This window comes from Camelus ferus, chromosome 5, assembly GCF_009834535.1.
Source record: "Camelus ferus isolate YT-003-E chromosome 5, BCGSAC_Cfer_1.0, whole genome shotgun sequence".
Taxonomy (NCBI): Eukaryota; Metazoa; Chordata; class Mammalia; order Artiodactyla; family Camelidae; genus Camelus; species Camelus ferus.
Window position 1 is genome coordinate 56,314,625 of NC_045700.1, and position 12,149 is coordinate 56,326,773.

A 12,149-nucleotide genomic window follows, 5' to 3' on the forward strand; every position below is an offset into this window, starting at 1 on the left:
GCCTGGGTTTGTTTTTAGCCATTTTCATGGGAAGAGCCCTACTTACCTAAGAAGGTCATATAAAAAGGTACCTGGTTACCTATGAACTGAGACTTGGAACAGTTAGATAAGAGGGTTTATTTTTTATAAGGCCCCACTCTGGATCTAGTCAGACCAGTCAGGAAAGAGAAAGGGGTTTAAGAACATATTTTTTCACATGGACTCAATTTATAGAACCTGTAGCAACATGAAAGTTCAGTTCATAGAACAAGTAGTAAATATGAAAGATTTGATTCAAGGGAATATTTCTCAGTTTAATATTATAATGGAAAATAACTGCAAACTAGGTTCTATTTATCATATTTTACTACATAGGAAACTTTAGGAATATCTTTCTACCATAAGTCAAGGTTGGAATCTCTTTCTCATACCTAGCATAAGTAATAATGTAAATCTGTTTATTGTCTCTGATAGTAAGAAATGTATCGAATGTCTTAATTTATGTGTTGTAGATTATTATAATTTTTGTTTTTATTCTTAAAATACGATTTTGGATGTAATTATGTAAGTATTACAGAAATATGATGTCATCCAAAATACATTTTCAAACCACTAGCCATTGTACAATAAAAAACGTCAGGAAATTCAGCGGTTAGAGCAGAATAAAATGGCTTTCCCTGGGGTGCCACAATACTGAAATGTGTCAGGAAAGAGTATACTACACAGATGTTAACTTTTCTTTGAATGTTGGCTTGAAATGGGAATAAGATTCTGCTAACTTGAGGCAATATTTTGGGTGTGAACAGTCCCATTGCAAGAATCCTGTTGTTTATTCTCTTGCCTACATGGCAGCCTTCCAGGCTTTGCTGCCAATTACTTGTATTTGCTGTTTTTTATGTCTTAAGAGTAATAACTGTTTAAAAATGGACTATTAGTTTATTATAGGCAAGAGGATTTTTGAAGCCCAAAATACATTTTCAGTACATAAGTAGAGGTATATAGAAACAGATGCATTCTGTTTCTACTCATGGTCCAGTTTAAACATCCAGGATAGCACCACTGACGACTAAGGAAGTGGTCATTCAAATCTAGTCCCTGGATTTTTATTTTTGGCTCAAAATGAGGAATTCTCCAACACTTACCTTTGCTCAGCACTCCTGACATTCTGAGACCCTGTTCTGGCTTCCTCTGACTTTTCTATCTAAACTCATTTATTCCTTCATTGCATCATTTTTTCCTCAGGCTTCCAATCTCAGGCAGTTTGCATTGATCCTTTTTTGTTGGATGCAGAGCCATTCAATCTCCATAAAGGATAAACTTTTTTGTTGCCTATCAAATAATTTTTAAACAATTAGGTGTAGTTACTTCCATATATACACAGAGACTCACCCTCTGCAGCAGGGAAGGAGGATGAGAGATGGCTTATTTTCCATCCATACATCTTAGCTAGACAAATGCTTCTAAAGGCTCCCAAATGTTTTGACCACATCTGTTTTGAGAAATTCTTTGCTGGGTTGTAGATACTGTGTTTCTTCTTGCCAAGCTACATGTATTTAATGTGCACTGACAGCAACTTGGTGATTTTTTTTCTTTTTTTACCAAAAAGTCATTTATCCCAGCAATAAATGTACAAAAAAACACAAAACAAAAATCTTCTCAGGGAATGAGATTTAAATGGAAACTTATACATAAAATATTTTACTATAGTACAGAATAAACCAACTTGAAATTAATTTGAAATTCTAAGTAGGTTTTTTCTTTTACTACGTTCTCTTTATAACCATGATGGTATCAAGCTATGCACTGTTTGACATAAAAAAAAAAAGTTACCCTTCGTCCCAGAACAGATAAAAGTTGTTACATGATTTTTTTTTCATTCCTGCTTGCCTCTTTTCCAGGTAACTTCTGAAGAATTGAACAGCATAATTCAGAATATAATGACCTGGGTTGTGGCTACAGTGACCAGTATATTGTACCCAGCCATCACCAAGTATGAAGAAAGGTTGCAAAGTAAAGCATACCCAGTGTCAGATGACTCCATCCTCTCTTCAGACAGTTCGAGTTTCTGCAGCACATGCAGTGAAGAGTTCACATATGGAAGCTACACGTCTGCAACAACTAAAACACTCCAGAGAGAGCCCTGCACGTGTGCCGTTGACATATCAGTCAGGCGACCAGCCACACCTTTAAAACCACCATCTGCCAATGTGGAAAGAACAGTTGTGGGAAAAACAAATCACATGAAAGGACAACCTATAACATCTGAACTCAAATATAATAAAACCAGCACAATATCTACTTACCCTAAGCTCAGAAGTTGTAAATCTGATAGTCACCTAGCATCATCTGAAACAGGCACAAAAAAACTGAAGGATGCTACCACTGAAACAGATGGCTTAGAGAGTCCATTGCTTTCTGATCAAAAAGCAAAAACCATGAATGAAATGAAGAATTTGGAAAATGTTTTTGTTAACTTTAAGTGTCACTTAAAGGGGGAAACTGAATTGATTTTGGAAAGCATTTTTCAAGAGATAATATCTGATTTAACACAGGCCATTCCTTCTATTTCTTCCGTTACTGCCGAAGTTTTTGTTGACCAAAGTAAGCCTGAAAAAGGAGACTTGGTCTCCAATGTTGATATCTGCTCAGTAGCTTCAGAAATCGTGGAAAATATGCTTGAGAAGCTACAGTCTGCAGTCGAAAAAAAACGTGTCCAGATGTTTTCACAAGAAGATTTGTCAGTCAACATTAAACCAGGCTTAATACCCAGTGGAGAATCTCTCACTCCATCAAATGGAAAAGTTTTAACAGCCTCACTGCCTTACACTGTGGAACCCATGTGTGATATTGCAGAGGATATGGTGCATGCCATTTTAGAAAAACTGATGACTCTTGCATCTTACAAACAAAATGAACTTCCTCATCTTGAAGATGCAACTAAACTTTCCCATCAGCAAAATATGACAGACCCAAGATGTATGTTCCTTAAAAAAATCAACAAAAAGAAATGTAGTCCTGAACCTGATGCAACTAATTTAACTGTTAAAGAAGAAATACAAAATTTAATTTCAGATATTTTTTCCCAGTCCTCTTTGGCTGGCTACATAGAGGAAGCAGTCAGCACTATACTAGGATATGTACAAACTGAACTTAATAATGAGAGACTTATTGCATCTGAAGAAACAGTAATACTCCTTCAGCTACTCAATGATATCTTCACTCAGCTACACCAGAAACAAGTAAAAGTAGATGATCAAAAATGTAGACACTCTAGACTGAGAAATCCTTCTGAAACTGAAGAAAAGTACAGACTCACTGGCCCTAGATTATCGACTGGCTCTAGGTCTGGAAGGCCACTCCCACCTATTAATGTTCCTGGCATGGTCCTTTATTCTGAAGATGATAATGAAGAAATAGATAAAATAGTGGAAAATGTGCTTGCTTCTTCTTTCAAAGATGAACAAGCAAAATCACAAGAACACATTCCTGAGCATTGGTTTACCAAAGGTGACACTTGTCTTGAATACAAAAGAAATAGCAAACTGCCTACAAAGCCCACTTCTCCGAGAAGCAAAGTTGCATTCTGTGGTCGGAGGTTAAAGACTGAGCTACCATCTTTTAAGAATAAAGAAATGTTAAAAGAAAAGCCCTGTTTGAATAAAGAAATTTTGTTTAGCCAAGATCAAAAGTATCAAATACAAAAGGCTTCAGAAAACATAGTTAAAAGTATTTTAACAGAAATGCTCAAGGACATACCTTCTGTTCATCCTGGTCACTTAGACAGTAAAACTGACAATGAAGCTTCAGTTCCTGTTTCAGAAAAAACTCAAGGACTATCGCATCAAGAATGGATGGCCCAGATGTTTTCTGTGTCAGAAATTAGTACAGTGGCTCAAGAAATAACAGATGCTGTGTTAAATATACTTCATAAGGCAAGCTGCTTTTCCAGTACCACCAAAAGTTCCATTTCATCATCAGTTCATCAAACTATTCTCGATAGTTCTGACACTCTCCATATGGCCAAAGCAGCACCAAATAAAAAGCCACTAAAAATATGGTTTGGCAGTGAAAAGAAAATGAAATATTTATCTTCACTTGATGTAGATCCTACAAAGCCTTCCCTGTTACAATCTGAAGAAAGTCAACCTAAACCTGTAGGTGACGTTATTGGTAAGATCATTGACACAGTTTTTAAAAGGCTGAAGTTATTAGTTTGTCCAAAATTGCAAGTGGGCTATAAACCTTCATCTGCAGGTCGGTCTTCATTACAATCTGAACTTAGTACTTACACAACAAAAGTAGTAAACATTGTTTTGCATGCTATCCAGAATGAACTGGAATGCAGTAAGAAAAACCTAGATCTTAGGGAAACAGACCACACCAAATCCCTTACAGATAAAGGATTTTTTGCTGACACTGATGAATTAGAATCTGTTGTCTCAAATCTAAACGATGACATTATGGCATCTCCATTATTAACTTGTATTTGTGAAATGTTATCTAGTGGACGTTCAGATCAAAGTGATATTTCACTCCCTTCAGATAATCCAGAGCCTACAACTTCATATGGATCTGACAATGTTGATAAACAGAACATTTTGCCAAGTAGGCGGGATAAAAAATCTTTTTACAAATATTTATCTACTCCATGTGCTCTCCATAGTGTCTTTAATGGAGAAGATCCCAAAGAGAATTCCAGACTGCCGGTGTTAGACAGCATTGGGGAAACACTGTATGAAATGTTATGCAAGCTCATAGGAGCCCCCTCTCACTGTCAGCCATCTGGTAGTCAGCTAAACGAAGAGAAGATCATTCAGCATCAGCAAACAGCCACTGAACTGCAGTCTAATATTCAGCTCATTTCCACAACAATTTTGGAATATATCCTTACAAAATTATGTAATGTTGACATGGATACTAGTGTTGTAAGTTCTGGAGTTAAAGCTGTCTCAGAGTCTCTTGATATTGACAGCCTATCATTTGCTTCAATTATTGAGGAAATGACCAAATGCACTGACATAATCTCCAGCATAATTTCCAGGATGGTTCAGAAGGATAATAAAGAGATGACCAAAAGCAAGCAAAAAACTATAGTGTGTGTGTCTTCCAGAACAGGGCGTACAAAAGAAATACATTCAAATAAACTGAAAGCTGTGGCTTCAGATATTCTTAATACGGTTTTTGCTAAACTGGAAGGGTTTGCCAGTGGCAATTTAGAAACTATGGTTTCCATTAATGATGGAAATGAAAAAAGCAGTAAGATGGACTTGGCATGTGAAAGTCCCCGTGTTTTCACAGACACACTGCAGTCTGCTTTATACATGCAGGCAAAGAAGGTATCAAGTACTATTTTGAAAGCTATTCAAACAGAATTAAATATGAACTCTTTAGATTTGAAGACAAGGGTAAAAACCACACCACCTGAGAAACAAACACTTAAGAATATAATCAATTTAATTTTAGATGGAATATCCTCAGATATGTTTAGTGAAACTGAATCTGAAGAGAGAGGCCCTGAAACTTACCGATACAGGCCAACCTATGGAAATTTTCTTCCTGGCGGAGCTGAATCAGATTCATTTCTAGAAGATACTGCAAATACAGAGAAAGAATTCACTGGAGAGAGAACATTACTAAGAGAAGAAACTAAATCAGATTCTCTTCAACAATGGGTTCTAGAAAGGACTTTAAACAAAATTGAAGTGAAACTCAAAGAACCACAGAAATCTCCAGTCATTCCCATTATAAGAAAGATTTTGAATGAAATTTTTCAAAGTGCTTTGGTCAGTCAGTTAAACGTGCTCTCTCTCTCCCATTCAGGTGGCATCCCTCAGACTGTCGGTGGGCCAGCTGCTCAACCATCTGTTCAATGTGTAGATAAAATGATGGGTCCTTTCGTATCTGAAGCAGACGTAACTGTAGTGACAGATGATGTTGTTAGAACTGTGTTTCATAAACTTTACTCAGCGGCTATGACAGAGAGAAATGCAAGTGAAAGTAGGTATAAAGCCATCACCTTTTCAGCAGATGTTTCTTTTCATGACCACAGCTTCGGAGGAGGAAAGCCTTCCATTACAGTGCCGGACAAGAATCCATCTACTCTTCAGTCCAAATTCAGTGCTGACAAACAGGCTAAAGTAAACATAGTTGAAGATATTGTACAGGCAATATTAACAAATTTAGAAGCTTTTGCTACTTCTAAAGTAAACTCTCTCTTTTTTCCCCAAATAAACTTCACAGTTCCAGTGGCTTTCCCTATTCAGCAGGATAAGAGTACAGTAAGCAAAGCATTTTCAGCCAAAGATTTGTATTCTGATGATCAATTTTCCTGTTGCTCAGTGTATCATAGTATGTCAGAAAAGACCAACTCATCATGTCAACTCTCTCTGAATAAACTGAATACATATGCAACAGAAGTGGCCAGAAAAGTTTTACAAGGAATCAAACATGAATTAGATAAAGAGAGGGAAAATCCTTTCTTAACTAGTAACATTGTGGTTTCTGAAAGTATTGCAAGTCAGATTGTTAACACAGTGTTAGATATTATATCACCTAAAGGAAAATGTGACAACAACAATTCTGGCAAAGAGACTGATTCAGATCAGCAAGAAGGTATTGAAAAGCTGTTTAGTAAGACTGCGTATCGACAGGCACTTCAGTTTCAAATACAGGATACCATTGAAAGTATCTTATGTGATATTTATGAAAAGACACTGTATCAGAATAATCTCTCATTTGCCACACCTACTTTGAAATGTAGCATAGTTGGTAAACATTCCAGAGCAAATTCTGAAATGTCCATTGAGGGTGCAAATCAGCTTCTTCCAAAACATTCAGTTCCTAAATCAGATGTTACTTTGATATCCAATGATATGGTGGATATTGTTCTTCATAATCTCAGTTCTCCCGTCATACTTGGCATAAATGCAAAAGATTCTATTTCTGCAAGATTGCCCTTAACGTTTTGTGATATGTTTCCAAAAGCAGAGTGTCAACAGCCTCTTTTTATGGGTTCAAAAAGTGAAAGAAAAACAGAGTATTTTCCATCTTCAAAAAATCTGAAATCAGCTTATGCTAATGATAGTCAGATAACTGTAGTAGAGAGAGGAGACACCAAGAAATCTGTTCCTGACTCATGTGAGGAAAATGCTGACTTTATTACTAAAACTATTTTCAATCGGTTAGAATCATTTGCCACAGAAAGAATAGATTCGTTAATTAATCTCACTTTCCAGACTAAAGAAAAGTCACTTACGAGCCCGGAACTGGAAAACTGTAAACAAGATGACAGCATCTTTCATGAATCAAGCCAGGGGGAATCAAATGTGAATATTCTGAAAATATCAACTGAAACTATTCTCGGCCAAGAGCTCACAGGTTCCACTTTTGCCAGTTACAGAGAAAAACTTGGATCCATAATTCACCTATCACAATCTAGTCTTAAGGAATATGCTGATTTCATTGCCAGTGCCATTTTGAAGCTTATTAAAAATGACTTAGACCTAGAAATCCAAAAGATGCATCCACATCCAAACAACATTTCATTCCAAGAAAACATCATTGTGAGTGAAAATGTCAGCAGTATCTTAAAGATTTTATATGATAAAAGATCTTTAAAGGAAATTAGTTTTTACTCAAAAGACAATCCTAACTTACTTTCACAACTAACTGTATCAAATGAAGTATCGCTGGGACAAAGAGATCAGGAAAAAACAGACAAACTACATCTGTTTTCAGAGTATCCATTAGAGCAAAACCAAATGGCTTTGGAAACAGAAAGCCAGGTAATTGTTTTGGAAGAAATATTTATGAGAAATGAAGAATCAAAACAAAAAGAAAGATCCGCATTATTCAGTGCAGTGGAAGAAGTTTTAAATAAAGTGCATCAAAGAATAATGGAAATCATAGGCTATTTGCCTTCATTTAAAGCAATCCCTTACTTTATATCCAATTCTAAAATTAAAACATCAGCTACAACACAAAAAAATTTCTCTCAATCACATATTAACAGGGTAGCGAATGACATAATTGAAAGTGTTTTGGGGAAAATGTACTCTGTAGTTGTGACAACATTACAGGAATGTAATAAAGTAGAAGCAGATGACAAAAATATCTTACCCAAGAAACCATCATGCATCAGAGAAACTAAACAAGCAGGAATAGGAAGTAATCTCACTAGATATGTGCTACCACAGGTTTATCCCTATGCAGGCAATCGAAATGTTTCTATATCTTTTTTACAATATTCACCATTGCAAATGGGTAAGGATTTAGTCCAAGTGGTTCTCAATAAGATCACAAATTTTGCCTCACTTTATCTAGAAGAGACGCTGTCCCGTGAAGGTGGTTCTGACGAGTCACAGTCTATAAGGCTACACAGTTCTAAAGTGAGCCCTAAGGGAAGTCCTAAGCCGAGTTTTAAAACGAATTTAAAAGCAAGATCGAAAGTTACTCCTTTGCCTAAATTTAGAACAAAACCACACGTAGAAACTAGTCATGCTAAGACCAAAAGCAAGACCAAATTAGGTCCTGGAGAGAAGACTCCAAAAGAGAGCTCATCCAAGACTGCCATTGGGCTGCCACAAATCCTGTCAATGGGAGATGCCAAAAACTTACTGGAAACAAAACTGCCTGCTTCAGAACTAAAAATGTATGCCAAGGATATAATAAGTAATATCCTGAAAACAACTGCAAAAGAATTTGAAAAGGTGAAGCAAGCTAGAGTAATGGTAAATGCTAAAGCTTTACCAACTGATCAAATCATGGCAGCAAATAAAATAGTTAATACAGTTTTGCAAGGATTAAATGCTACAAATAACCACAGTTGGGCTAATCCGATCAAATTCTCACATCTGGATGATCCCAAACTTTCACAGGGGACTATAGATGCAGGGTCTCTTGCCAAACCACAAGCATGTTTTTACTTGGAAAATGTTTCTTCACAGTTAGAACAGATTTTTCCTAAAGAAGGTATATTTAAGAAAATGTTTGACAAATGGCAAGCAGAATCAAATGATATGGAAAATGAAAAATGTAAGCTATTGATGATAGCTGAAAATGTTTTGACTGAAGTTTCAATAAAGGCAAAAGAATTAGAATATTCTCTTTCACTTTTAGATTTGCCACATCTTGAGGATTGTGAAAGCAGGCTTCATAGTTGTTTTAAAGGAGCTTCTTCTAGAGCTGAAGACACCAAAGCACAAATTAATATGTTTGGAAGGGAAATTGTTGAAATGCTATTTGAAAAATTACAGCTGTGCTTTTTGTCCCAGATGCCCACCACACACAGTAAAGAAACTCTAGAATGTAGGAAAGAACACATTACTACTAAAAGTAAACATGGCTTTCCAACCAAGGACATCCTCAGCAGTGTACCATTATATAACACTAAGATAAAAGACCAAATTTCTTTTGGCTCTAGCAACCAAATTGTTCGAGAAATTGTAGAAAGGGTTTTAAATGTGTTAGAGTCATTTGTAGACTTACAATTTAAACATATCTCTAAATACGAGTTTTCTGAAATAGTAAAAATGCCTATAGAAAACCTTTTTCCTATCCAACAGAGACTATTAAGCAAAAATATCTTGCCAAAATTACAACCACTAAAAAAATTTTCTGATGAATCCAAGTCAAGTACTGTTACTTCCAAGGAAAATGTACAGAATACCCTTCTACAGATTCATTCATTCCATTCAGAATTACTTACATATGCTGTTAACATTGTCAGTGACATGCTTGATATAATTAAAAACAAGTTAGACAAAGAAATAAGCCAAGCAGAGCCATCTTCAACTAGCATATTGAAAGAGAACATGGCAGCAAGTGAGATCATTGGAACACTGATGGACCAGTGTACTCATTTCAGTGAGTCTCTGATCAAAAACCTTCCAAAGGAAAGTTTGTTCCAAGGAGTAGAAAATACCTACATTGTTAATCAGGTTGAATTAGCCACTAATATGAAAACACCCATGTCAAAGTCAAAGGAAGCAAGTTTTACGAATAATTCTCCACAGATCACTGTACCTGGTTTGGACTTCTATTCAGAGGAAGAGATGAAAAAAAAGTATAAGTCTTCATCAAATTTACCTTCATATGCCAGAGCCCCTGTGGAAGACACAATTAAAAGCTCAGAGCCAATGGAAAGGCCTGCTGCAGAAAATACACCATCATGCTCTAGAAACAAAGTACAAGACTATAACCCAAGGGAATCTGACTTTGGCTATTTTGACCAAGCTATGAAAGGAAATAGCTCCCTCCGTGAAGGCACTGTCTTAGAAAAACTGTTAAAGAAAGAAAATGAATCCACAGAAGCAGCATTAAAGCAAGTCATGTCATTCATAGAAATGAGAAAAGGTGCAAATCCAAGAGTATTTCATTATGAGATCCCCAAACCAGTTGTTGAGCCAAACCAAATTCAGACAGCTGTTTCTCCACTCAAAATATGTTTAGCTGCAGAAAATATTGTCAATACTGTTCTGTCAAGCTATGGCTTTCCAGGTCAACCACACTTTAATGAAAGCATGGAAACAATGAAACCATTTTTCATATCAAGGCAAAACCCTTTGTCTGTAACATCTGGAGGACAAAAGAGTGAGGAGAAAAGTTTGCTTAGAATGTGGGATAAAAGAATCAGCTGTATACCTGAAGAAGAATACAAACAAACTGAAGCCAGTAGAGGATATATTTCTTTATTGCAAAAGTGGGAAAATAAGAATTATCCTACATTAAAGACTCTGAAGGAAGTTGAAGTCATTGCTTTTGCTGATCATGAACTGGGTCCGAAAGAAATTCATCTGGTAGCAAGACACGTCACAACATCTGTGGTCATGTATTTCAAGAACTTTGAAACTAGAGGTAAGCAAGAGATAACCTACTTTAGAAGTGGGCATAATTTAGAAAAAATAGATACAGTTAAATGATCTCCTGTATAAGAACCTGCATTTACCATTTTTCTGAGAACAGTCTTGGAGGTAGGGTATTTTATTACTTCTTAATATATAAGGATATAAAAAAAAGTTTAAATGTTAACATGGTTTGAATCTGAAAAGGTCTATTGCTCAATTTTCTATATGTGCAGGTGGGAGAAAATGTGACTATTTCAAACCAGGGGATTTTGTTCAACATGAGGTATAAGTCCCAAAGAGTTTAGAGTTCTCATACACGGCTTCTTCATAATCATACCAAATGTACAGATAACTAACTAAAGGTTAGTGATTCAACTTTTCAACGTGTACAGTTGAAGTGTCTGCCATTATTAGTCACAGTTCATAAGAACAGTAATATTAAACATCTGGTTTTGTTTGCATTCCAGTATTATTAAATTCCTAATAATATGTTTACATATGTTTACAAAGATAAACATGTTTACAAAGATACTTTCACTCCTTTTAAAAAATGTTTATCTATATATATCAGGTTGAACCATATATGATAGCCACTTTTGTAGATCAAAATCTATTGATTATTGGAAACTTCATAAAATTCAATTGAATATCATAGCTTTGAACTGGATCGGTAATTCTGGTTACCAGTAATTTAATTGTTACTTCACCAGTCCAGATATATCACTTACCCATCATTCAAACAGAATACATCCTACCAGTCCTATCCACCTGCACAGCAAGGCTATCTCCTATATTCAAAACTGGTGTTCTTTTATGGTGGACAGCTGTGTGCCTGCAATTGCAAGGTCATAAACAGACGTTCTCCAGGTATTGCCTAATTGAACTTAGAGAATAAAGAAACACAGCAGAAACAAGAGAAGATTCATGATTCCATCCTATCAGTATTTGGCTCTTTCTAGCAAGTCTATTTTCTATTCCCAGATATGTCCAGGGCCTTCCAGTGATTTCACTCATGCCCCTTCTTTTATGTGGATCACTCTTTCCTCCTCTCATCTCAATATAGCCAAATATTGAGCCTGTCTAGCCATCAAAGCTCATCTTAAAGCCTCCCCTCTCCACAGAGTCTTGCCTGATTCTACATGCAGAGGTATAGAACACATTATTAAATTCTGAGGAAGTTTTGAGAAAAAAAAATATGTTGATCTGGTCACCATTCTGAGAAACTGGCCATCCCAAGTAGGTATGTAATTTGTGATAGTCTGTTGAATAGAAGAAAGAATAGAGTCCTGTGCCTGGCTGGGTTGGCCCATCATCTTTAATACAAAC

General features: G+C 36.0%; 1 protein-coding gene across 1 annotated transcript in view; it reads left to right on the forward strand.

Annotated features, from left to right (window-relative positions):
* FSIP2 (fibrous sheath interacting protein 2) overlaps positions 1 to 12,149 on the forward strand; it is an 87,916-nt gene that overhangs the window by 49,391 nt on the left and 26,376 nt on the right. Inside the window, exons 15-16 of the mRNA XM_032479887.1 lie at positions 1,878 to 8,311; positions 8,360 to 10,833. Coding sequence (XP_032335778.1) covers positions 1,878 to 8,311; positions 8,360 to 10,833 — 8,908 coding nt within the window. The remainder of the gene's footprint in view (positions 1 to 1,877; positions 8,312 to 8,359; positions 10,834 to 12,149) is intronic.